The sequence below is a fragment of the Conger conger genome, chromosome 16 (assembly GCF_963514075.1).
Source record: "Conger conger chromosome 16, fConCon1.1, whole genome shotgun sequence".
NCBI classification, from domain to species: domain Eukaryota; kingdom Metazoa; phylum Chordata; class Actinopteri; order Anguilliformes; family Congridae; genus Conger; species Conger conger.
The window spans coordinates 11,994,368-12,022,318 of record NC_083775.1 but is presented as its reverse complement, the minus strand read 5'-3'; the positions used below and the strand labels follow the sequence as shown (position 1 = coordinate 12,022,318).

The window sequence follows — 27,951 nt, the reverse complement described above, 5'->3', positions numbered from 1 at the left end:
ACAATCTGAACTGATCCGCTGCTGTTAGTTAGGCAAGTCATGTACATAAATTGTCAATATTTTGCTAGTTTTATCTGCTTCCTTCGATGACTGTTGATACCGGCAAAAGTTAGGCTGACGGATATAACAGGAAGCAAACCCGCTATTTCGGAAAATACAAACCATAAAGGGGGTTGGCCTCATAACACAGGAACTCGAGTCAGGTAGGTAGTCAGTTCAGACTATTTCTCTGTTAATTGTGGACATATATAGGCTTTCGAGGGGAAAGCAGTCGTAGCCTACCCACAGTCATTTATATGTTGTCTTTTGTTGAAGGAAATACTCTCTGTTTAAGATATGTTCTTCTCTAAAATACTACGGGGCTTTGAGCATAGTTTGCCTTGGACTCTCCACTCTGACAAACAACAGAACTAAATTGTCTCTCCCTATTATGAAGACTTTACACTCGCATTTCACTCTGCCCAAAACATTTGTGCGAGGTTGGGAATATTGCGCGCTTCACTATTCGTGGAATCGTACTGTTGTCGAACGCGTATAGGTATCGATTCGTTCTTTTTCCACCTTGAGTTGGACTTTCGTCACGCCAGGTAAGGGTGTCGCGAATTTTATTTATTTTATTTTTTAAAGCATATTATGGTTTGATTTATTTAGTGATTTTCTCTTTCAAATATTACCTTTCAATCGTGTGAAGGACAAATTTGGCTTTGCGAAATCTCTTGAGCCACTGCCAACTCTTTATTCACGGTCGCACAGTCGTGTACGCGCGCGCAACCTCTGTGGTCACTCACTTTATAATCTATGTGTGTTGTGCTCTACATGTAACGGTATTACATAAAACCCATAATAACACTTTGATGTTATTCAGTATGCATGAGGAATTGGATTTAAGTTAATACAATATGTTAAATTATAGAGTTGTTTTTGAGTTGAGTTTGAGTGACGGGCAACAATTTAGACCGCGCTCCATTAATTGTGAACTGCGCCAATGATTAGTACTTTCAGGCAAACTTGACACATGTGATCAAATAAGCAGGATGCCTTGATTAATCCTTTCAGAGATTAAGTTTGAGATTTTTTCTCTTTGAACAATTGCTCAGTGGCTTCTAAATCAAGTGTTTATGTAGGAATGTTTGGTTTAAAGGGTCAGACCATTGTTTTTTTTTTAGCAGATTTTCCAGCATAAAACTTCACAACACTGCCAGTCGGGCCACCTATTTAGTTTAGTGTTTTAAAGTAGATCATGTTAAGTTATGCATTTCTGACAGCACCTTACATTTAGTGTGATGGTCTACTGTCAGGTTTTTAGATCTTAAATAGACACTGTATAATGCTTAATAATTAGTTGGTGTGAACACTTCTTGTTAACAGTTCTCACTCCAGGATTAGTTGATGTGAGAAAAAAACAAACACAAGTTTGTGTGAACTGGTGTTAACTGATTACAGTGTGGGTGTTCTTTAAGCTGGCATCAGACATCACTGCACGTCATTTCCCAGTAATGAAAGAAGTAGGCCCAGCAAAGAAAGTATCGGGCTGAGTAATGGGTATTCTGCATATTGGTTGCTGCAGGACCAGCTTGGAAAATGATTTAAATGTGTAATTCATAAACACAGGGGTCTAGGGTTCTTTACATTGGTCCTAGCAACCAAAATGTCTCCGGTTGATAACTACTGCTGCATTCCTAACACATTGTTAGTCACACGCCCCTGCTGTGCAATGCTCTGAAGGCCAGAGAACACACACCCCTCTTGCGCAATTATCTTTCCACGTGGTCGATGGCCAACACGTATACGTGTGTAAGCGAGGGCGGAGTTTCAGGCCAGAAGTGTTCAGCGTGTTAGCCCTGTGACGGACTGCGCGGTCGTGCCACGCTGCGGAACGCTGCTCTTGTGAGTTAAACAGGCGGGAATAATGTGCGTTTGAATGTGCTGAAATGACCCTGTAGATGAGGCCGCGTTACGTGCGTTTCCTGCGTGAGCCACGCGGAGTGGCCCCCGCTGTCAGTGCGCCTAGCCGCGCGGAGTGGCCTCTTTACCGCACCGGCAGGCCTACGAGCAGCCAGCCTCAGCCTGGGGCACGAGAGGCACGCGATACTGAGAGACACCCACACACTCTTAAACTGCTCAAAATGGAGAAGGGAACACGTGGTCTGTGTGTGTGTGTGTGTGTGCATTCAGTGAGGGGGCAGAGCCTGGGAGGGGTGTTGTGACAAGACCAGAGATCTCAGACTCCATCTGCACAGAGCTTTTAACAGCTCCCCTGCACAGCAATAAAAGACCTGACCTCTCCACACACACACACACGCACGCACACACATACACACATACACATGCTCACACACACACACACACACGCACATACACATGCTCACACACACACACACACACGCACGCACACATGCTCACTCACGTACACGCACTTACTTTCAAAGGATCCAGAGTGATCGACTTACAAATTAGGGCAGCGTCAGGAGTGAACACTGAACACGGCTAGGATCAATGATTATCCCCTAAGTGCCATGAAAACAATACAGAGTAAAGTGCGTACAGTATACATCCAAAGTATACATCCAGCTCAATACAAAGCTAGCGATAGGAGTGCATCATAGAACATAATACTAAGGTCCAAGCATAAGTGCATTGTGGGTAAGCAATACTGTTAGTCAAGGGTATAGGTTAGGGTGGAGCGTGTCAGGTGCTGTGGGTAGAATGGGAGTGAGGTGTTACTTGAAGGGGTGAGTTTTCAGTTTGTGACCAGCACTGGGGAGTGGCTCTGTAGGTCTGACTGGTCTAGGGGGGAGGTTGTTCCAGCAGCTGGGAGTCAGGCAGGAGGAGAGCCTGCACAGGCCCTGATTCAGCCTGGCTGTATCAGGGAGGGAAACAGACAGCCGGCTGCATGTAGCAGACTGCAGGGAGTGGGGCTGAGCTACAGCCTGGAGGCAGGCAGGAGATGCATTTTTGAGCAAGAGATGAGTATCTTTGAGCAAGAGCTGCATCTTGGAGCAGGAGATGAGCATCTTTATGCAGGAGATGACCGTCTTTGAGCAGGATGAGCATCTTGGTGCAGGAGATGAGCATCTTTATGCAGGAGATGACCACCTTTGAGCAGGAGATGTGTCTTTGAGCAGGAGCTGCAGCTTTGAGGGCCTTGTGCTGTTGGTTATGATGTCACTGATGTGTGAGAAATGGGCAGGTTGAAGATGAACCGGGCTTCAGCATTCTGGATGAGTTGGAGGGGTTTCACAGAAGAAGACTCCCCAGTTAGGAGGGAGTTGCAGTAGTTCAGTCTGGAGTTCACTAGAGGGTCTTGGGCCAGGGCAGACTTGGGCGGACCCTCTTGTGTGAGAAGGTCTGAATCAATGAATGTTGCACGGTGCAAATCTGCAGTGGTGGGTGATGGTAGCAATATGGGCAGCATAGGTAGCTGTAAAAGCTCGTCTTAGCTAGAGGGTTTAAAAAAACAGAAAAACGCCAGCCCCCTCCTGTCTCCAGCTAGGCACTTCAATCCTGCACTTTTGCACTTGCTACTAAATTACTCTGTCTGATTTAGCGCTCTTCAAAGAGCTCTTTCATGCATCAGACACTCACAAGCATAATAAAGGCGGTGTGCTCATGCCTGTTATGACTGTAATAGGTGCAGCCATCTGCAGGGCCAACAGAGTCTCCCCATTAGAGGCGGTGCGGAGGGGGGGAGACGGGGCCTTGTGATGGAGCCAGGATCTCTTTCTTAGTCGCGCCCCAGTTCACCGCCAGTAGCACAGCGAAATGCTGGCATCTTCGCCGTTTAGCGGATTCTCTTATCCAGAGCGACCTGCAATTAGTGCAACAAAGAAAAGCAGTTTCCTAAACCAGCATTCCAAGAAGCAGTTGACGAGAGTGTAATGGTTGGGGCGTAACACGCTGGCGATCGGCAATACTGCATCACCAGAATTGGCATGCAGAAGGGAAGGTAGAGAGGGTTTTTTTCTTTTTTTTGGAAGACCTGAGGAAGATCCAGACAGGATCAAAATGACTGTTTTCTAATTTGTACGTATCGCCAATTAAAGGTGTATTGGAGTCCAAACGTGTGCAGGCTTTTTAAAAATTATTATTTATGAATTACCTCAGCCCAGCGCCTTGTTTCAGGATGTGCGTATGAGTATGTATACACATCCCAGATATTTCAGGCTGGAGTTGCATGCCTGTAGTATCACCCGAATTCTGCTGCTAAAAAGTGTTTGCCAACAGACAGAACAGACAGCTGGGAGATAGGCCTCTGCAAACACCTATATTTAGAGGAAAATATTGCTTAGAGAAATTAGATCTCTATTGTCACTGTAACCTAGTAACAGGAGAATGGGCCATCATATACGAAAAATGAGGAAGTGTTCTCCGTGAACTTGCCTGGTTAAAAATAGGTTACGTAAATACAATAAGTGGGGCAACTCCTAGCAGTAACTTGATCCAAAGACTGGTTTTTGGTCGAAAAGGTTTTGGCAAGAGACTGACTGACAATTCATTTTAGCTCTGCCCATTTTGGAGTTTTATAAAATAATAAAATAGGGTTTGGGCAGTTGTGATGTCACAGACAAGAGCCAGAAATTCCACCAATCACAGGCAACGTCAGTGATAATTAGTGGATCGTGGAAGTATCCACCAATCACCATCAGTGTTGTCATAATTGATTGTTGCCAACAAAACTCTGATTGGTGGGGCTCCTCTATGTTTTCTGCTAGAAAGGTGACATGACTGTCTCATCCTTATTTCCTTATTTTGGGGTGCGTTGACAGAAATAGGGTGAGACCCTGTTAATTCTGTCTGACACCGTCTGGCACCTCTCCAGTGAGAAGGCTGGATGGCCACATAGCACACTGCGGTTTCAGAAGTGACGAAAAGTTCATCCAGAGCACAAAATCAACTTACTGTGCTTTTCCACTTACCCAGGGTATTGCTGAAGCAACCTTTAATACAACGTTGACACCACCCCAGAACACGCATGGTGTTTTGGTTAAGACTTTGCGTGGATATACACAGTTGTTGTACCTTGCCGAACAATGTTTTCGATGAAACTGTGCAGAAATTACTCTCTTTAGATGCTTGTGTGTAACATGGCTTGGGCTCCATTGAGCTCCACTGTATCTGAGTGAGCTCCAGTGGATATCTAGAAGATGTATCAAATCTCTGTGAAACACTCTGGATAGGTAGATGGTACTCCAGGTATCTGGAAACACACCTTATTTTCATTTTGGGGGTGAACTTTAACTGTAATGTAATACCCATTAACCTCCGCAGGCGCATCCAGAAAATAAGATTAGCTGAAGAGGAAACGGCGTGACTGTGCTGTGATGACAGGGAGCGCTGTGTGGGATGTGTTTTGCCTGTGTCGATACGCTGCTGTGCTGCTTCAGAATGGGCAGTCATTCCCTCCTCCATTTCATCACACAGGAGCTGCTGCAGCCAGCGTCACTGATGAATTATTTGTATTTTTACTGCGAATGTCAAAGACTAACCGTAACTGGTGAATCATTCTATCGAACCCTCTGTCACACACACACACACACTCGCACACACTCACACAGGCACACGAATACACACACACACGCACACACTTTCGTACAGGCACATACACACACTCGCGCTCTTGTACAGGCACACACACACTTTCGTACAGGTACACACACAGATACACACACACTCTTGTACAGGCACACAGACACACACAGACACACACGCACACACACTCTTGTACAGGCACACAGACACACACAGACACACACTCTCATACAGGCACACAGACACACACACACACTCGCACACGGGGATGCTGAACGGGGCTCATGCATTAGGAATTCTGCTGGTGCTGTGGTTTCCTTTGTGTGTCCATGGACAGAGAGAAGTGCAGAGTCTGTGTGACAGAACTGCCTACTGCAGCCTGAAGCACGCAGATCTGAAACAGGAGCTCAGACCAACAGTAAGCCATTACGCTATCTGGACACACATGCACAAAGCATCTCAGTGTACAGCGGCTGATCTCAGATCAGGGTTCCCGCATTGATGTCCTAACCATATCCATTATGGGCTATAGTGCAAAACTGATCTCTGATCAGTACTTCTCTGAGATGTGTTATGAATATGTGCGGAGGGTTTATCCAGGATATATGCAAAGGCCTATTTTTGGAGCCTGTTTACAAACATTCCAGTTGTGCCTCTGTCTGTGCTGGAGTCCAGATGTTTGGGTGGAGGTGGCGCCTCCTTTGCCACCTCCTCGTTCTCCACGGGACTGGATGGCCGGCAGGCTCCAAGGTCTCCCCGCTGAGTGAAACATCGGGGCTCGTGTTTTTGGGTGGCGCACATCGTTGTCACCTTTCTAAAGCTGGTGGTGAAACGATATGAAATGATATTTTTAAAAAGTTTCCCCAGCTGGCCACACTCGATGCCGTGTCCCACTGCAGCAGTGTGGACAGAGTGGACTCACTGCTTCTTCCTGTGAGTGTGCTGCTTTTAACAGGACTGTGGATTTACTCATGTTTATTTCTGTCTCACCCGCTCAGAAGAAACGGGGTTGTTTTTATTCACCCGGTCTCTCCCGGTTTGCAAGGACTGTTCTGTGGGTTCCTACGCACCTCCTCTGCCAGGTGGGAGGAGAACTCTACCCAGAATCCACTGCTTCTTTCCCCTCTACGGATATGGAGTTGGACGAGGACATGTCATTGTATAGCTTGTGCAGGTAAACCGTAGGCATTTAATCTACCTGGAGTTACTATTGTGAGAGTTCAGGATGTTCTGCCAACAGAGATCCCTTTGTAATCGGTTGAAGTTAAGGCCAATTACGCGTCAACTGCTGTAGGACTTCTGGCACGGGAAGGGTCCAGATTTGATACCAGACCGCAGGGCCCATCTGCACAATGGCCCCTTAAGAATGGCACCTTAAGGGGATGAGCCTCCCAGAGCTTCACAATCTGCTTTTTAACCCTGTAATGTTCTGGAAGTCAGTGTTCTAGAACTTGTTACATCGGAACGTTCAGTTAAGAGGCGATTGTTACATGAGCATTAGAACATTCAATTAAGAGGCGATTGTTACATCAGCATTAGAACGTTCAGTTAAGAACATTCTGATCACATATTCGTGACCTCACACCTTCGGGGGTTAAGGAAACTCTCGACATGCAGATGTACTGATGTAACCATGAATAATGTAATGTAATGTAAATTACATCAAAGTAAGCTCTGTAAGACAAGCCCTCACTACTCCCCAGTGACCACAGCAGTGAACTATCAGGTCGTATGCTAACGAGCGCCCTCCAGACCCTTATCTCTCCCTACAGCTTCAGGGCTCAGCGCCACTGTCACGGAACACAACGCGCTTTAATCGGATTCACCGCGCCGCTAATGCTAATGAGGAAAAACCATCTGATGCTCGGCGAGCGCTAAGCGACCCTGATTGATGGAGTTAGCAGGCGTGCAGGATGAACCGGTGGGTGGTGTGGAATGACTGGCTGCGGTGGGTGAGGGGGTGGCGGCCATGCGCGCTGGTCTGAAGGTGACGGTAGAGGCGGGTGGGGGGGGCGTGGAGATCAGTCTGGCATGATGTGATTTGGGAGCTGGGAAGTGGAAACCCGTCCAACCCCATTCACAAACCTCTTCCCTAAAGATCTCTCCGATCCGTCTGGACCTTTTCTACACCTGAGAGGACTTTGGGGAAGACCTGGCTACTAGGTAACTCAGAATCTCAGCATCAGCAAACTCAGCATCTGAGCAGCCCTGGACTGGAGGCGTGTTGCTGTTTGTAGTTTGTGGTTTGAGGTGCACTTGTGTGCTCACATGTTATGACAGCAGGGCCCACAGCAAAGCACCGTCACAGACAAGATTGTGCTTCAAGCCTAGCACACTTTCATGTTGGCTGCGCATAAATGCATCCTACCCGCCGGGCAAACCTGCTTCGTTAGCGAGCTTGTTGATAAAGTGCTGTAATGTGATGACATTGCTAAACCAGCGGGCGAAAAAGCAGCGGTGGAGTACAGTGCAGAGCCGGGTTGTAGATTAACATGGCTATCTTTGCCCCTCTTGCCCTCCCCCTCCCCCCCTCTCTCTCTGTGAGCAGGGCTGGAGCATGGGAACAAAGTTTTCCATTCCTCTGGTCTTCAAGGTTATCTGCAAAGAGAGGGAGAGAGGGAGAGAGGGAGAGAGGGAGGGAGGGAGGGAGTGAGTGAGTGAGTGAGAGAGGGAGAGAAAGAGCGAGAGAGAGAGAGAGAGAGAGGGAGTGAGAGAGAGAAAGAAAGAGAGGGAGTGAGAGAGAGGGAGAGAGAGGGTGAGTGAGTGAGGGAGAGAGAGGGAGAGAGAGGGAGAGGGAGGGAGTGAGAGAGAGGGAGAGTGAGTGAGAGGGGGAAAGACATCAGAAGGCATTGTGAGCGAGCGCTTGCTGCAGCTGGTCATTGCCCAGCCCCCTGTGATCTGTTGATCTCCCCCCCCCCCCCCTGTGTCCTATTGGTCGACGGCGCTGAAAGGATTCTGGGTAGTTGCACCGCAGGGAGTGTGAAGAGGTGAGGAGAGTCCTTGCAGTCCTGCTGCTGAGAGTGTGTTGGAGAGAAAGTTTGTGGTAGTGTATTCATGTCTGAGTGTACATGTGAGAGATTTTGTTTGTGTATGTGTGTGTGAGAGTAGTGTCGTATCTATGTAAGAGGCATTGTGTCTTTGTGTATGTGAGAGAGAATGTGCATTACTGTATGTGGGAGAGGGTGAGTGAGTGAGTGAGTGAGTGAGTGAGTGTGTGTGTGTATGTATGTGTGTGTGTGTGTGTGTGTGTGTGTGTGTGAGAGAGAGAGAGAGTGTGGGACAGAGTGAGTGAGAGTGTGTGTAAAAGAGAGAGAGAGTGGGACAGAGTGAGTGAGAGTGTGTTTTTGCATTACTGTGCATCCCTAATCCTAAATACCCCTATTCCTCCCAGTGGAACTGTTTACTGAGCTAATCTATAGTAAAACGGCTCTCCTGCAGCATATCATTGGCAATATTTCCTTCCCTAAGTAGTCAGGAAATGGACTGCATACCAAGTGTCAATCTTTTTTACAGCTGTGCTCTTTTTGTTATTGAGCGTAAAATTTCACTGTTGCTGTGGAGGGAGACACACTGTACTGTCACTTAAATGTCTGCTCAGCATGATGTCATTTCAGTTTGGGTGTAACCTGAGCATGTGGATGTGTAATAATCATAATTTAATTATTTATCTGGCACTTTTATCCAAAGCGACTTACAGTTGATTAGACTAAGCAGGGGGCAATCCCAGCTGGAGCAATGCAGGGTTAAGGGCCTTGCTCAAGGGCCCGACAGCTGTGCAGATCTTATCGTGGCAACACTGGGGCTTTAACCACCAACCTTCTAGGTTCCTGTCATGTAGCTTAGCCATGAGGCTACATGCTGTCCCCTATAGGCTGCCCCCTGTACCTGTTCCCTTCTGTGGGTCAGAGGGAGGGATGCAGAGTGCTGGAGAAAAAGAAGAAGCTTGTGCTCATCTGTCTTCGCTCTATTTCACACGGTGTCTTCAACTCCCGGTCAGCAAGACTACTGGCCCGTAGCGAATTTAAAGATCGAAAGCTTTCAGGGTATTTTTGGTGCTAGTTCTTTGGCATGAGGTTTTTTTTGCCATTCTCTTTTTCAGTGGATTGTGTCTGCGATTGACGATTGTGTGCGAGGATGTCTCTGTGTGTTTGTGTGCAGGGGAGATGAGTATCTGGGCTGGAGACCATCAGATCACACACAAATATACACTAATAGAAGGGCGTGCAGTCATGTACATACTCAAAAACACACACTGTCTGACACGCATACACACACGTGCACCGATTCACACATGCTTACATGCACACAAACCCTGAAATGTAGAGCAAAAGCATAAATGCACTCACCCGTGCACCAACACATGCACCCAAGCATGTAAGCACACACAGAGTACAGATGTGTGCCCTAGAACACACACATGCGCGCACACACAGATGTGTGCCCTGAGGACATGCACGCACGCACACACACACACACACAGGTGTATATTGTACTGTATACACACAGAAACAAAAACAAGTTCGTCCAGACTTGCAAATCATATTGCAATAACAAAGCTCTTCCTTTCAGAAATTACTTTTTCAAGGGCAGATATTATTTTTTCCCATTGTGGTGGTTATTGCTTGTTTTACAGATGAACAAAGGCAGGCTAACGATCAAAGCTTCCCATATTTGAGCAGTGTGTACTGACTCATTAGCAGGGATGAGTAGCAGAAATCCGAGTATTCAGGCAGGAATGCAGACATTAGAGCGGAAACGTCTCTCCCGAAAGAGTGCAGCATTGAGTGCTGCCACAGCGGACCCCTCACAACACAACACAACACCACACAACACCACCACAACACACCACAACACACAACACACAACACAACACCACACCACCACACAACACCACACCACCACACAACACCACACAACACCACAACACACCACAACACACCACAACACAACACAACACAACAACACCACACAACACACACCACAACACCACACAACACAACACACCACAACACCACACCACAACACCACAACACACACCACAACACAACACCACACAACACAACACAACACCACACCACACACAACACCACAACACACCACAACACACCACCACACACAACACCACACAACACCACATAACACAACACCACCACACACCACAACACCACATAACACAATACACCACACAACACCACACAACACACAACACCACATAACACAACACCACCACACACCACAACACACCACAACACCACATAACACAATACACCACAACACACCACCACACACCACACAACACCACATAACACAACACAACACCACACCACACAAGACAACACACAACGCACAACACACAACACCACCGCACACCACCACACACCACAACACCACACAACACCACATAACACAACACAACACCACACAACACACAACACCACATAACACAACACCACCACACACCACAACACACCACAACACCACACACCACAACACACCACAAGACCACATAACACAAAACACCACAACACCACACAACCCCACACACCACAACACCACACAACACAACGCAGCACAACACCACACACCACCACACCACACAACACACCACAACACAACACTTAATGGCAAGAACAGGCCATTCAGCCCAGCAATGCTCTCCTTTCCCTCCCCCTAAATGTACTTACTGCCAGTTTGCCTAAAAGCTAAATAAACACCGTATCAAGCCTGGTCTTGAAACCCCCAGTGTTTCTGCCTCCAGTACATGTAATTGCAAGCTATTCCACACATTGACCACTCACTGTGTGGAAAAAATACTTCATAATCTCACACACTACTCTTCAATGCTGGCATTTATACACACAACATTTTGACCCTCAGGTATACCTTACCTGATAAAGACCTGAGGGGTGTAACAATGGGCCTTTATCATTTATCAATATCCTTGTATGTACGTGTGTAAATTTCTGTGCGATTTAAAACAAACTAACAAATTCAGCTGGATTTATCAAACAAGCGTGGACACACCTTATTTCATTTGCATGTGTGTATATTGAAAAATACCACGCAATCGTACATCAAAAGCCCCTGAAATACCATGTAAGGACCTTGAAATTCCATCATTGCCGGCTATTTAAAGAGAGAAAAAAGACGGGGAGCGGAGATTGAAGCTCTGTTAATGGAAGTACAAGACAAAAATATACGCTCAGCGAGCACTTTATTATGTATTTATTAGGCTTATTTTTTTAGACTCATTGGTCTTCTGCTGCTGCAGCCTAGCCACTTAGAGGTTTGATGCGTTTGACATACAAACTGATCTCAGATCAGCTCACAAAGTCTAGTATAATCCCCGTGGGACATGGAGTGATGGATTTGGGATAATAATGGGGCTCTGTGACACTGCTGTGGGACTCGGTACGCAGAGAGGGCTGGTCGGGGGGAACTCACCTGGCCGCCCTGAAACAGGAGAGCCATTGTCAGAGGTGCCAGGCCCTGGGGAACACTGTGACAGAGGGAGCATTGATGTTTCTGGGGGTCCCAAATGCTCTACCCCATTATGTCAGGGTTATGTCCTTTTGTTACCATTTCCCATCATGCTCTCTGCTCAGGAAGTGGCTGAGTTTGAAGAGTCTGAAGTGACCTCCCACATTTTATACCTCACCTGCGACAGAGCGCTAAGCTCTTCGCAGTGATGACTTAAACACTGACATCTGACGAGTGTAATCAGGAAAATGTTAATGGCACCCATTAACAACAACTGACTGGAATGAATAAAAAATTATTGCAAACATGAGTGTGTGATGTCTACAGTAAAGTAGATGCAATGCATGAAATCAATATTAGCTTCAGTTAATGTTCACATCAACAATCAGAAGGCGGAAAAAATGTGATCTAAGTGAATTTCACTTAATGATTGTTGGTGCCAGACAGGGTGGTTTGAGTATCTCAGAAACTGCTGATCTCCCTGTTTCCCCAGGCCATGGTCAACACTAACACACACTGTTATGGCCTTGTGGTGGCCTCCCGTGGGCTTTTCGACTACAGCTCAATTTGCAAAGCACCACAGGACACTTAGTGGGGCTGATGGGAATTGGAGTCCAGAACTTGCCAGATGCAAGTCGCATTCTGTCGTATGTTTGCCTTGTGTCACTCTGTCTCTTAAATGCAGCTCTAGCATCCTTCTCACCAAAAGTGATTGGCAGGCTTTGATGACGAATTGCATGCCCCCTTTAATTGCTGCTGCCGGGCTCTTCTGCCTCGCCATGGTAACAGCCTGAGCGTGAAAAAGACCTCACACTCCAGGTGTGAGACTAACACGTCAGGTCCCGGCATGGCTTGCACACTCAGGCCTGATCATTTCACACATTCAGGGGCTGTCTTTTCTCCCCTCACTTATCGCACGCACGCACAATCCACTGCATAATCTGTATATGAATCACAGACATAATATGAATATGAATGACTATATATCCAATTCTGCATAAAAGTGTGCCTACTGCTGAAGAGTGCTGCATGCATTCTACTAAATTGAGGGCTATGCGTGTCCACCAGAAATCGCCTTGAGAAAATGTTGGTATTAAAAGCCATCAAGGGAGAAACCGGAGAGTGGAGCTCTCTTATTTTTAGTAATCGCTCAATTAGTCGCCACCTCACAAACCTCTGGCTGTGCGCCATTCTGTGTGTATATGCATTCTACTGAATAAAATAAATTATGCTGAATACCTGTTAATGACACTCATAATGCCACAGGGCCATAGTCTTATACAGTGGTGGGAAAAATGTGGGCATCGCTGATCAAAAAGCCTTTTGCAATTAATATCTAAGTGAAATTGAAGCGAACCTGACCTCAGAACGGTACAACCTTAAACATTACACATTTCTTCCAATTTTAAAGCAACTTTTAAAGGTGACACTGTTTCTGTGAACACTGTGAACCCTGTCAGTTAGTGCTTTGTAACTCCTCCTTGGGCTAAAAGGAAGGTGACAGTGATGCAAACAACCGCACATTAGAACAGTGCTAACATCTCTGAACACACAACGCATCAAACCTCTTAAGTGGATAGGCTGCAGCAGCAGAAGACCAATAAGTCTAGAATACCGAAAGAAGTGCTCACTGAGTGTATAAAAAGCACTATTGTAAAGGTGTCTGTGGCAGGTCCCCAGTGTGGGTCGGGGGCAGGAGACGGCGTGTTCAAGATGGTCCCTGCGCTTTGATTGTAGAGCGATTGGCGTGTTTGTTTTTTTTCCCAGTTAGTGTAGTCCAGTTAGAACTCCAGTGATTTCAGTTACCAGACGTGCAAACATTAGATTAACTTTTGTCAACATATTCCAAAGTATTATATTCTGTTCACTACGAACGTTAACTAATGTTAGCTAACATTTTGAAAAGGTAACATAAATGGCTTCTGACGGGGAAATGAAGAAAGAATGAACATTGACAATTATTTGGCTATTATAATACACTTCAATCAATGTAATATTTGTTCATACCTTTAAACTAAAACACAGCCAGACAATAAATCAGCTAGCTGGCATTGTTAGACCTAGGTCGCATCAATATGTATTAAAAAGGCGTTGGTTGCGAACTAAATGGAATGCTCATTTAAAATTTTTCAACAGTAACTGTGTGCTGCAAACATAGTTCGTTGTGGACATTTCTAGTGATTGTTGCATCAGCATTAGACTGTTCAGTTCAGAACAGTCCAATCACATATTTGTGACCTTGCACCTTGAAGGGTTAAGCAGATTGTGTCATAGATCACATCACTGCCAGAGTGGCTGAACTTTCATGAGCTAATGGGATGATGTCACTGATGCTACACTAGAAGAGTGTTAGCCCCTCCCCATCCCTGCAGCCCATCTGTGGGGTAAAATGACACCTACCTCCCTTCTGCCACGCATGGGCCTCCACCAGTCTACCTGCGGGCACACGTATCCCCAGCTCACCGCAGACAGTGGAAGTGAGAGAAGGGCGACGGCGTGGTCACAGTCCCCGTGCGTCTCCGTACGTGTGACGGTTAACGTTTTGACAGGCGGACCTCACGTGCCCGGCTCGGAAGGCGTGTGGGAATTTGATACAGGGCCCGTGAAACACAGAGCCCATAAAAAGCCATCTGTCCCGAGCCCGCTTGTGCATGACTAACGAGCGCGCCACTCCAAATAAGAGCCTCTCATTAGCTACTGATTTCCGCTTCACTCGATCGCCTCTAATGTTCTAGCATTACCTCTGAGCACTTTACATTCAATTATTTTAATTATGTCAGGGTGGCTGGGTTGCTTTAATGAACATTAATCTATGAGAGAGAAATTAGATATTGGCTTTTTTTTATATATACGGTTGCCTAGGTGATTACTGTTAGGTTTCTTTTCATTTTCAGAGTGATGCACGGACTACAGTGAGATGTACGGTTTGTGGTTTTAAGTGTACACAGGTTCTCAAAATAACAAACCAAACATACGTATTTTATCTGTACTTCATGTGTGTTTGAGATAATGCAAAGCTTTTGCTTGGTTGTGATAGGAAAGCAACACACACAATCATATTTGGCTCCACTACCACAAAAGTACATGGCCTTCTCCTTGGGAAAAAAGGCCACATCACTTATCGATATTCCCTGGGTGCCTGGAACTGTAAAAGCAAAGACCAGAGAGAGCTCATCTTTTGAAATCCCTTCATCAGAAACTTCAGACAAATTATCATTCCCAAATCACAGAAATGCTAAATGTGGCCAGAACTAATCAAAGCTGAACACTAAACCAGGAAACTGAAGAGATGTTTGCTGGATGTTTACAGAACCTCAGTCATCACATACATTGTATACAGCATAATACCTTCAGTTGCCCATATTTTTCAGAACATTTCTTGGAGAATGATCTAAGGCCATGTCTCTTTTAACGATGATTTAACAAAGCATAAGCAAGTTGCATCTCAGACTCTACAGTGGATTGAATCCTACATCTCTGGATGGTCCCGGTACCCATGACCTTCCTGCAGGTGTCCCCCAAGGCTACGTACTTGGGCCCTTTGTCTTTCTCCTCAGAGGGCCTGTCATCATCCATGGAACAATTTTGCTATGGCTCCAATCAATCTTTAAACTATTTATTTTCCACAGCCTTGAGGCCACTGGTACTTTAGTCTCTCTGTAGGTGCTCTTCCCAGTGACATTTCTGTACTGGCTACCTTTGTGTGACAAACTTCCCATGGTGGACACAACAGCAGAATTGTCGTCCATCTTCAGACCCAACTGTAAACCCACCTCCTCAAACTACACCATGATTCCCCCCTCACCCCCACCACCGAACACATTTTGTTGTAATCCAAATTGTATTTTTTATTCTTGGGTACTGGATGTAATTTCGATGTGTTTAGGATTGGTTCTTTCATAGCATAGTTGACCTGCTTTAGTAGTGCAACACTTGCTGGTTTGGGATTGTCAGTGATAAATTGTAAATTGCTATGATAGGAGCATCTGCTAAATTAATGTCATGTACAGTAATTATGTGGTATTTCTGTGTACGCCATATAGCCTCCCCCCAGCCAGTCTCTTCTACTGATCCTCAGCCAGTAAATTCCTCACAACTCTCGAAGTTTCCTAAGGGGCAAATATGCAGCGTTTCACACTCCATGAAATCCACTCGTATCTCGACCGAAGCTCAATATGCAGCATATACATATCTCCCTCCCTCGCGCCCTGCTCTCGAAGGCTCCGTGAAGAGAAGTGGATTTGACAAGCGGTCCCTATCCCCAGCAAACGGGAACGGCACATTTATGCAATTTCATCAGAGGCTTAAGACTTTTAAAGAGACGGTAAAGCAGGCGGAATGCGTTATATGTTTCGCTCGAGTGGCATTCACGGCTAGGTTGTCATAGCAACAGCTGAGGAAGATAACCTCGAGCTGCTAGAAAGAGGCCTAAACAGGAAGCCCCCTCTTCATTTTTGCCTTAATTTTTTTCCCTCTCTCACCTTCTCTTTCAGTTCAGTTAATATTCTCTGAAGTTCAGTGTAAATAAATGACCCGAGGTGTACTTAGAAAGTCAAGTGTAAACCATTGGAGGTATGGCCTAACAAAGTGCAAGAAATGGCATGGCCTTTTTTCAATAAAATATGGAAGGCATAGTTCACATAGTTTTAGGGCAAGCAGGCTGCACTCCACTGCACTCTCTCTTCCTGTATTGGTCTAGCTAGGCACCATCATATTTTTTAATCGGGGCTGTTTTTGTCGGGAGTGTGGAAAAAAGTGTTTTCCTATCCTCAAGTTCTCCTCATAGCTCATTCTGCACCTCGTATCACAGCAGTGGCTAAACCAAACCACTTCCTAAGTCCAGTCACTTTTTTTGTGGTGCGCAGGGTTTTAACACTCCATTAGTCTGATGTCCAGAGCAATGAAATTAATTTGTGCAATGTCGAATATGGCCCACGATGAATCCATCAACATATATGACATAATACAATTAACTATTGGTACGTTCATACAGAAGATGCATTGAGGCCTATGCAGCTTGAAAAAATATTCTAGAATATACACATCAGATAATGAGAATGCATACATGATAATGTTACATTCTTCAGAGTCAGTATAAAAATAACTGACACTAATGTGTGCTGTATACTCTGACCTTTGACATTCTCCCTGCCTCTCTTTCTCCCCCCTCTCTCCCTATCTCTATCACCCCCTTCTCTCTCTCTGTCTCTCTTTCTGCCTCTCTCACACCCCTTTTTCTCCCTCTGTCCCTTTCTCTCTCTTTGTTCCTCCCCCCTCTCTCCCTAACTCTCACCCCCTTCTCTCCTTCTCTCACTCTCTCTTTGCAGGATGGATGAGGCGGAGAAGTACCAGCAGAGGCTGCAGGCCATCGCAGTGAGTCACATGATCTCAGGGGCATAGGAGGGACAGATTGAAGGGTGCCCTAATGCCCTCCTGGGGCATTTGGTCACTGGACCCCAGGAGTGAAGTATGGACCTACCTACTGCATGTAGTCCACAGCAGGGTCCTACTGTGCTCCCATTTTAGGAGCATTTGCTTACCGTGACTTAACGTAAGGCAGAAAATGTCAGCGTAGACCTGTGTACAGTCCAACAAATGTTCTTTACTCAGTTTGCTGCTAATGAAAGATGAATTTCCCCACTGGGTATTCATAAAGTATATCACTCAGACCAAATGTCAGAATGGGCGAAGAAATGTGATCTAAGTGACTTTGACCGTGGAATTGTGGTGCCAGATCAGAAACTGCTGATCTCCAGGGATTTTCACAGTCTCTACAGTTTGCAGAGAATGGTGGGAAAATGAAAAAAAAAATCCTGTGCTCAGCAATTATGCTTGCAGAAACGCCTTGTTAATGAGAGGTCAGAGGAGAAGGGCCAGACTGGTCGAAGCTGACGGGAAGGTGACAGTTACGCAAATAACACATTATAACAGTGGTATGCAGAAGAGCATCTCTGAACATCCACACGTCAAACCTCCCAAGTGGATAGGCTACAGCAACAGATCAATAAGTTCAAAAAACAAGTCTAATTAAATACCTAACTTGCTCAGTGAGTTGGGCCTGGAGCAGCCATTTTGTTTCACAGATGTTTATTTGTTCCACTTGCTCTCCAAACATGCTTTTGTTAGTCTTGGCATTTGCCATTATTGTGTGGCGCTGTTGCCATAGTACTCGATAAGCTTGGTATAAAGTAAAATGTTATTGAGTTAATGTAACTCCAACAAGAGTTTATGTGAGTAAATATAACCAGTAATAACCCAGTTTTTTTATATGCAGTTTTAAATACAGGGCATTTTAATGTCAGTGTGTCTTTCTCTCCATTCACCACACAAAAACAGGAGAAGAGGCGTCTCCAGGAAGAACAGGAACGAATGAAGAGAGAGGTGGAGGACGAGAGGCTAAAGCTCCAACAGCTCAAGGTATATATTATTAATATATCCCTCTGCTTCAGTCTCCATTTCCTTCCCTCATTCTGACTGCTCTCTCTTCCCTTCCCCTGTCACTCTGTCATTCTCTCTTAAAGGAGTAACATGGTGGTTGAATGTGACACTTGCCAGTTGTCTTTAGGCGACAACAAAACAAATGCATACTTTTTTTAATTATTATTCAGCCATTCAAATGTATTTTAAAATGTATTTTTATAAGCCTAAATTTCCCATTATTAAGGTTCACCCAAACTGCCTGGGTGAGGTAATGAGAACTGTCAATTAGCTATGATTGACAGACCGTGCGGCCACTTTCCACACGTTGTTGTTTGTTACCATAACTACCTCCATGATAGGCGCTCATCTTTGGGAGACTGAATTTTCACTCAGTATAGCAACTATCGATAGCTACCGCTGACTTATCCAATGATTCTTTTTGCTAGCTAGCTAGCCAAGTTAAGTTAAAACCACAACTATAACATCCTCATAAAAACAAACTAGCTAGCTAAAGTTATCAATAACATCACCTAGCTAGCTAGATGACGCTAAACAATATAATCAGAAATAGTCTAATAATCCTTAAAAGGCACTCTAATTTAACCTAACGTTGGTCAAATATTTGCATTGTCTTGGATCGAGGCCAGCGGCGCAAACTATGGGTCACGAGTTATAGGGGAGGGATAAGGAGAGTGGTTATCCTCGTGTGACGTACTATGAGGAGAACATTCTCAACCGGTTGAAAACAGGACAATAAATTTAAAACGCGTACTTATCCAAAACTAAAGAACGGACATATTCAATACTTTCATCGTGTTTCTCCAATGCCCTCTTGTGCAAATTGCATATAAAAATCAAAGAAAATGTGACCAACCACCATGTTACTCCTTTAGACTCCCTTTTTCTTGTCCCTCCTTAGCCCCCTTCCCTCTGTCGCTTTTGGTTTCTTCCGTCGCTATCGGCGTGATCTCAGTAGTTCCATTTAGCGCATTGGGGATATGACCTTTTTATTTTTTCGGTTAGGTAACCGATGATGACAGGAGCACAGTGCGTTACAGCTAAGCTGTGGTGATAGGCCAGGCTGTTTACTGCGGTGCTTTCTCGGCCAGTGACTGTATGTGCGCTTGGCTGATGCCTCCTGAGTCGGGATACAGCCTACAGTACAGAGCCCGCTTTCAGCACAGCTGTTGGCTCCCTGTTGTTTTGTAATGTTTTGCCCATTTTCCGCCACAGACTGAAGACTCATCTCTTCACGCTGTACCTCTACTTTCCTCCCCAGCAGGAGTGCCCTAATCTATTATCACTTGTGTAGCACCTGTCTCAGTATTTTAGCCCTCTTGTTGTACTTTAATCTGGGACTGTTGCATTTGTATTTATCTTGGTGCTGTAGTTGCTTACCTTATAGCTTACTGACTTGGCCTATTTACCACGTGTACTAGACTTGATGATCATGGCTGTAGACAACTGATTCTTCATGAATTGCACCTTACCTGACCTGTTCTGTAGTTGCTATAATGGCCTTCAACATGTATGAAGCTTTGGATGAAATCATCTGCTAAATAAATTTAATGTAATACGGGGCTAGTTTCCCAGACATGGATTAAGCCTGGTCTTAGACTAAAAACCTTTTTAGATGGTCATTGAATATTTTCTTTTCGTTCAGGACCAGGCTTAATCCACATCCGTAAACCCGGCCGAAATGTTGTAAATTGGCTTTGCGTACATCCGTCCGGTAGCGAGGCATTCAAACGAGGATCGATTGTTGTGGATGAATGGGCGCTAGTGCTGATGGTAAAATGACTGCAGACTTAAAGCTGGCACTGATGGGGGTGGGATAGGTCTTGCTGTCTGTGTTACACTCCTCCTACTGCTGTTATTCTGCTGCCTGCTGCAGCTCCCCGGTGAATCATCATTGTGGTTAGGTTGTGAAAGCATTGCGGAAGCGGCTTCCCTTACATGTGCAGCCCATTACAATGTAGTCCTTTTATCCCCGTCAGAAGCCTCAGTGGTAAAGAGCCTACCTGTGGTGCTAATTATAAGGCTGAAAAAAATAATTGTTTTTGGCGCCGTGTTGGGAACATCCCGTCCGATGCCTCGACTCGCTGGGTTAGCACCTCGGGTTTTGCAGCTCTGGGGCATTTCGCTATCACTCTGTGAAGTTTCAGTGTGGCCGGAGCCGGCCTAAATTAGCCTATGCTCTCAAAAACGAAACTGCAGCAGCCTGCTAACGGGCTAACAAGCAAAAGGGTCTGAGCCAATGTCGCCCCGTGTGTCTTGTGGGAAGCTCTTGTGTCTGCTGTATCGTATATGCTGAGCTTTTAGGAAGACCTGCAGGCCAATAAAAGCTGTGGACTCTGCATGTGCACTTCAAGAGTCTGACTAATCGGTTCCCATGGGCGCCATTTTCCACCTTTTATAAATTCAAGGAAATTCAAGCTCCAGCTAAAAAAGTTTATTTGATTTGGTGAGGGAAATCTAGAAGCAGTCTGTTGTGGCCTGGAGAAACTTCTCCTTAAGAACAGGTGAAGGGTGGTTTAGGCAACAGTTAGTGAGGCAGTTAGTGAGTTTCTTCCCCTTCTGCAGGGAACAGAAAATTGGGTGACACACAGGCATCCCCTTGGGAGATGCAATCCAGTATTTTCTGGATCAGGTCAAACTTTTAACAAACTTTTGAAAGTTTTCACAATCGATAACCAAGCACGTTCCCCATTTTTACACAGCAGTATGCTCGTGACGTGACCATCGGGCAGATTCTTAGCTCATCACTGCGAGATGTGGGATTCACAGAGATTCCCGTGCCAACGCCGAACTGCTAGTGAAAACGTTTATACAACGTTGCTGGCATTGTAGTGGCAATGCTATAACATTGACAAAGCATTCCAGTGACATTATGAGAACATTTTATGTTGGCTGGATTGTGAGCTCGGCCAAGTAGCTCAGACCGTACTATCGCTCGTTGCGCTGTTGCGTGCACTGTACAGATGGCCTTAATTTGCCGCCGTTCCGATGACACACGCTCGCTTCTGCATCATTCTTTCACGGTCTTAGACGCCACCTTGCAAATGAGTTCCTGCCAAGTAAACAAGCAGCCTACGTCTTTAGTTGTCATTTGCAGAATGGCGGAATGTACTCCACCCTCCCGTGGCATTTCGTGTATTTTCCTACGAACTCTTGAAGAGCCCATGACCTCGGCGTCCCTGGGCTGGAGGAAGGAAGCCCTCAGGGGCGGTTTCCTCACCCGGCAGCACAGAGCTCCAGGCCCAGCTGGCCCGCTGCCCAAAGAGGCTGTTTGCTCTGGAGCGCACGGAGCCCCAGCCCCTTTCACAACCCGCCAGGCAGTCTGCGTGTTTACGGGAAGGCCGGCCAAAAGGTAGTGGCGAGCGGGGAAAGCGTTGCATGCTGGGAAGCGGCTCTGGCCAAAACGGGTCCGGATTTGAACAGTTGTCCCAGGGTGCACCTGGGGAAAGGCTCCTCACGTTCTCTCCTTCTGTCTCTCTTCATTCTCTCTTATTTTTGGTTTTTGGCCGGGCTCTGCTGCTTTACATGAAAGAGGCCTCAAAGGGACAGTTCATTGGAGTTTTTTCCCGTATTATTTCTGTTTTAAGTGCGTTTTCAATTGGCTAGGGCTGTTCTTACAATACACAACAAATACAGCTAACATTGAACGTTCTCACAATGTTGTTGCCATGTAGTGACAATGTCATAATGCTGACAAAACATTCCAGCAACATTGTGAGAACATTTCATGTTAACAGTGGCTACTACACCTCCAGAAACTGATGTATCCCTTTAAGAAGGATCTCTCTTCACCTATTTCCCCCCCAAATTCTTTGTTACCCACATTGCTGGAAGATTTTAAACAGAAGTACATGTTAGTAACACATGCAATAACATGTCTAGTGGTAATGAGAATGTGGTTCTTGATTTGACACCCTTTCTATATTTCAATGTACGTCTCATAACCTTACCAAGAAGGATAAAGTGTTAATGGTGACGTTTTAGGTCTGAGCACAACAGTGAGCAGCTGACAACCCGAGCATTGCATTCGGGGAGCTGGCTCTGGAGACCAAAGGTCCAGATTTGAATGCCCCCCCTGTTACATAGAGCACATGGGAAAGGGACCTCCTCACCCTCTCTCCATCTGCCTCTTTCTCTCTTTACTATGTCAGCCTCTCTCACTCTCTTAGGGCTCATTTCAATCCCATTTCAATCTCTCTCCTCTTTTTCCTTTTCCTTTCTCCTTTTCTTCCCCCTAGCTCCCATCCCATCGAGAGAGGATAGGAGAAGATGAAAGAAAGAAGTAAAGACAGAGATCTCGAGAACGTGAATTGGCCAAATGGAATTTGATGTTTGAAGCCACTTCAGTTACATACGTGGCAGATTGATCATTTATACGGCAGGCTTTCCGAAAAATAATGTGCTGATGTTTTCTTGCTCAAAGCAGTTCCTAAATTCTATTTCCAGCTCGTAGAAAGAACATTCAAGGGGTTGGAATCAAGTGATCTTGATCACTTTCCAGGTTAGGAGCAAAGAAAGGAGAAAAGTAAGAGATTTGAATGAGCCCTCAGTCTCTCTCACTCTCCCTCTCTCTCCATCTCCCTCCCTCTCTCTCTCCCTCTCCCTCTCTCTCAGAGGAAGTCTCTGAGGGACCAGTGGTTGATGGACACCCTTCCCTCCACCACGGATGGCCCTGAGACCGACTCCCCTCTCCAGGGGCCACAGACCCAGGGAGATGCGTAAGGACCCTACTGACCGCTCGCACAGACCACTCCTACTGACCACTCCCATCTGCCACTCAATCTCTGACATAAGCATGTCTGTCTGTGTGTGTGTGTGCGTGCGTCTGTGTGTGCGTCTGCGCGTGCGTGTGTGTGTGCGTGCGTGTGTGTGTGCGTCTGTGCGTGAGTCTGTGTGTGCGTGTGTGTGTGCATCTGTGTGTGTGTGTGTATGTGTGTGTTAGGCCGCAGACAGGGGGTCCACGGTTAGCTGAAGAGGAGCTGAAAGATTTGGCGGACGGATGCAGCCAGACGCACACAGACGAGCACACACAGGGAGTGGAGACACCAGGAGGCCATACCAAGCACCTGGTACTTTTCACTACATTCAACCTGACTATGAAAAACAGGTCTTTCAAACTGGACCCTTTCGTCATTGTTAATACCGTATATCTGCAGTACCTGCTGGGTAATTATGTACACATGATAAGCAGCCTGTTTTGGGACATGACTAAGAGTCGTGTTCGGCACCCCTTCATTTTGGCTCTTGGCCCTTTGAGTCCTTTCATGAGTCAAAATCACAAAATCACAATTGAATGATGCGCCAAAAGGTACAACTAGGACTGTGCCGATATTTAGACACTGTGGGCTCATTCCAATCACTTAGTGTCACTCCCTGTCTCTCCTCCTCGTGCCTTTTCCTGGTTCCTTAGCTCCACCCAATGGAGAACGCGAGGAGAAGATGCTAGGGTGAGACAGGAGGAGGGAGGAATCATGACGTGTATTAGACTAATGGAGCGTCCCTGGTCAGTCAAGCGTCAGTAGCAGATGTGATGGGATGTCCTTAACGACGGGATGCCATTAAAGATGGAATGACATCCATTGATTTCCGCAGTCACACAGAGGCCGAGGACGGATAACATAAGCGACTGGAGCCGTGTGTCTGCACCAGCATTAGCACCATGTCAGAACAGCTGCCTCTGTATAATCACTCATAATAGCTATAATTTGAAAGGGCGTCTAATGTGTTTACACACGCATGCAAGAATGTCCTTTAACGCCCTGTCCTCTGCCCCAGCAGGAAGGCTGGACACCAGAAGGTGTTGGAGGTAGGTGAGCTGGTACAACCCAGCTGTGTTCGAGTCCCTCTCTCAACCCCGGTTTCAATCTCTCACTGTCCTGAAACCCTGCCCCTCACTCACGCTGTGCCCCCCCCCCCCTTCCCCGTAGGCCTGAGGACAGACCACCACACTCAGACGGCCTCCTTCAACAACGGACAAGAAGTGAGATCAGGTAACCGTTGGGCGGCTTGGTGGCATAGTGGTTAGCGCTGTTGCCTCACATGAAGGACAACGGCGAGTGTTAAGGTGCCCCATGTGTCACTAAGGGCCTTCCAATCTGCCCTGGCCTCTTCGGGTCCTGGACCTTACTGTGTCACTTACTGTGTCTCCAGTTCTGGGGGTCGTGGAGCTGCAGGTGGAGAGGGATCTGAAGACAGGGGCCACGGTGATCCTGTCTGTGGCCCCAGTGGCCCCTAATCTGGCTGGGGCAGCGGGGGAGACGGTGTTTGACGACGGGCGCAGGAGCGTGCAGGCGGTGGGGGACACGGGGGCCCCGCCCGGCCCGGAGGAGCTGGGACAGATCCTGGACGTCCTGACGGGGGCGGGGCTGCAGGCGCTGCTGGGAGACACCAAAAAGGTTATAGCCAATGGGGGAGCGGAGGGGGAGGGGCTGGTGGAGAATGGGGAGGAGGTAAGGGAGCAGGGGGAGAGGTCAGAGGAGAGGGACAATCAGGAAGCGAGGAGGGAGGAGGAAGAGGAGGTGCAGCAGGAGGTGCAACACACCTGTGCGGAGGAGAACGGGTTCGAGGTGGACACCGATGTTGGCAGTGCAAGTACCCACAATGCACTGCAGCAGGAAGTCACAGCCAGTCCCAGCGCCTCCCAGGAGAGGAGGGAGAGTCCCCAGGTGGGAGGGGCTGGTAAGGGGGGCAGGCACACAGAGGCTGAGGGGTGGGGGGGGCCCGTTACCATGACGTTCCTGGGGTTTGCGGAGGTGGGGCCAGAGGAGGAGGGTGAGGTCATACGTGCTGAGCGCGTGATCATAACGGAGGAGGGGGATGAGCCACCACCAGGGGGCGCCGAAAATCCATCTGTCCCGCCCGCCCCCATCGCCAACCCTACAGAGGAGTCCAGTACCATCCCAGGCTGTGAAGCCAGCACCACACCCCATTCAGAGCCCTGTCCTGTACAGGGGGAGGACACGCCCACTGCTGAGGGAGGGGCGGAGACTCTGGAGCCGACACCCTTCCGACAGAGCCAGGGCACGGAGGAGCAGCCTCCGGAAGATTCCACGCTCAGGAACACGGGCGAGCCCTCCCAGCTCCCCCCGGGCACCATGGCAACGGCTCCACCCCCGGGCATCGCCCAGGAGGAGGGCGGGGCAGAAGCGGAGGCTCAGGACATCTCATTGGGCGGGACAGCCCAGGAGGAGGGGAGGGGCGTGTCCGAGCCGCAGGCCTCTAAACGTGTGGCAGGACAGCAGATTCCCGCCACGCCTGCTGAACTCCAGCCCCTGGTGTCCGTCACGAAAGAGGCCCCCCTACCCAGCCCGGACGAGGGAGGGGACCCCCCCAAACACAAGTCCTGCCAGTGCTGCTCGGTCATGTGACCGCCTGCCCAGCACAGACTCTCTCTCCCTCAGGCTTTTTCCCCTTTGAAAAGTCGAGCGGCACAATCTGCTGCTTTAAGAAAATCTGCAATTCCTCCACCTTCATCAGTCATAATCTCCTCTTCTCACTCCTTTTCTGTCTTCTCCCTCCATCTCTCCTTCACTTTCTAACTCTGTCACCTCTATTCTTGTCCTGCGTTATTCTGTAACCACTGTAGTTCCATGCTCTCTCCCTCCCCCAATACATTACATTACAGCTATTTAACTGACGCTTTTATCTGAAGCAGCTTACAGTTGATTAGACTAAGCCGGGGCCAATCTGCGACCTCACAGAAATCTGCCGGTGCCTGACACCCGTTGCGGATGCTAAAAAGTGTCGGCTTGACGTCAAAAGTGTCTAATTTGCATCATTTGCTTGCACAACACTTTGTTGCCAAAGCATAAATGAGCCTAGCATAAGGGTTTCAGGATCAGTGCTCATGTCTCGTGGGCACTGGCCCTGGAGGCAGGGGTGTAAGTGGATAACAATGTAAGTCACTTTGGATGAAACTGTCTGCTGAATGACCAAACTGCAGTAATTATGCTACGAAGGAACAGCTCAGCAGATCACAAACATTCACCGCCTGGTCCTGCTGTGCTCCTGTTTATACTTTTTATATAGCAATTTTATACTTTCAAGACAAAATTGTATTTTTGTCATTCCTAAAAACCACAGAACCAACAAATAAAAAAAGACCTGTTTTTCCTTCTTTTAAATGTAAAAGCATTTTAAAATCAGCACACACAGCAGGCCTGGGCTGTGATGAATAGGAACTCCTCTGCTTTTCTCCAGGATGTGCTCAACAGGAACTCCTGCATGAAACATCAGCCCTGTGGTTGTCACAGTGACAGAATAAAACATCTTCACTGCTGACCATTTTAAGTGCAAGACTGTTACAAAGCCAGTGTTGCAAGGCATCGACCAATCACCTCGCTCCACTTGCTGTACGCAATGAGGAATCGCTGGCTGCTTCGTCGCTGCCAGGACATTAAAGGCGTTTGTTTTTGTTTTTTCCTTCCGACTAGTTTTTTTTATTTTCTCTGAAGTTGAAATAGCTTTTTTGGTTGTATCTTCTCTCTGGTGAAAAAACATTTGTTTTTTTGATGTTTTTGCACACAGTTACTCAAATCTTGGGGAGACCTGAGTTTTTTCGATTTTAAAGGTATGAATTATTGTAACTTTCTCTTGTATTAATCTAGCTGGCTTTTGCCAATCCCTAGAATAACAGTATTTCACTTTTTAATATATAGCCTTCGAGTTACAGTATGCATATATTCTTTTTCTGTAAGCTTTTACATTTTTTTTCCTCCACCGAAAGGATTCAATAAAAAATCTGATTTAAAAATATATTTTATACCCAAATGTATATATCAGTCATTGGGAAGGTTACTGTACAGAATTGAGGTTTTCTGATTTTGTGATTAAACGGGTGTATGCTGAATGTCAGTGTGCATGTTCTGTGTAATGAGGCCTCAGGCTCAAGCTCAGCAATAGCAGTTGTTCGGTAGCCATATTTTATTCGCCTATATTAATTACACACGGAGCAAACCAATGTCCACTTCACAGATAATGCTGTTCAATTGTTGTTGAAAATCAATGGTTGACCATAGTAATATATAATATTCTCATTAGCACGGCCATAGCTTGGTCCCATCAGCGTATCATTTGCTTACTCAAGGAAATAAAATGGCAAAAGTTGGCTCACTTCTCACAGTTAAAAGGGACATTCACCCTTATTGATTTGCTCTTGATATTTTTTTTTATATGTCTATTCTGACTATGTAAGGCTAAGTGATTGATATTGATAATTTATATTATAGAGCTCTATTCATCTGAACAAGGATTCATGTTTCAACAAAGGAAGAGTCATTCAATAAAAACTATTTTATTAGAAATGATATTCATGTACTGTTTGTGCTTTAATGATCATTGGTGGATCTACACATTCTTATTCATATCCGTACTTGTGAATTATCACTGAAGATGCTTATAATTGTTTGCTGCTGCTGATCCCCCACTCATAAAGACAGTGCTTCAGTGACACTGTCTGACTCTGGAGGATATATGGACAGGCACTGTGAGGGACAGCTGCATGCC

At 46.5% G+C, this 27,951-nt stretch overlaps 1 protein-coding gene across 1 annotated transcript; it reads left to right on the top strand.

The window, feature by feature from the left end:
- The first annotated feature begins 133 nt into the window (after window positions 1-133).
- Window positions 134-27,749, top strand: LOC133114040 (paralemmin-1-like). Its single transcript, XM_061223236.1, has 9 exons — window positions 134-203; window positions 17,337-17,382; window positions 18,346-18,426; window positions 23,062-23,165; window positions 23,390-23,516; window positions 24,223-24,253; window positions 24,375-24,437; window positions 24,598-24,842; window positions 24,909-27,749. Exons 2-9 carry the CDS (start codon window positions 17,338-17,340, stop codon window positions 25,812-25,814), a joined length of 1,602 nt encoding a protein of 533 aa, XP_061079220.1. The 5' UTR covers window positions 134-203; window position 17,337; the 3' UTR covers window positions 25,815-27,749.
- The last annotated feature ends 202 nt before the right edge of the window (window positions 27,750-27,951 follow it).

Coding starts and splice junctions, on each gene's coding strand:
- LOC133114040 (XM_061223236.1), top strand. CDS start 17,338: ATGGATGAGGCGGAGAAGTACCAGCAGAGGCTGCAGGCCATCGCA. Junction 24,438..24,597: donor CGGACAAGAAGTGAGATCAG/GTAACCGTTGGG, acceptor CTGTGTCTCCAG/TTCTGGGGGTCGTGGAGCTG. Junction 24,843..24,908: donor TGCTGGGAGACACCAAAAAG/GTTATAGCCAAT, acceptor GTAAGGGAGCAG/GGGGAGAGGTCAGAGGAGAG.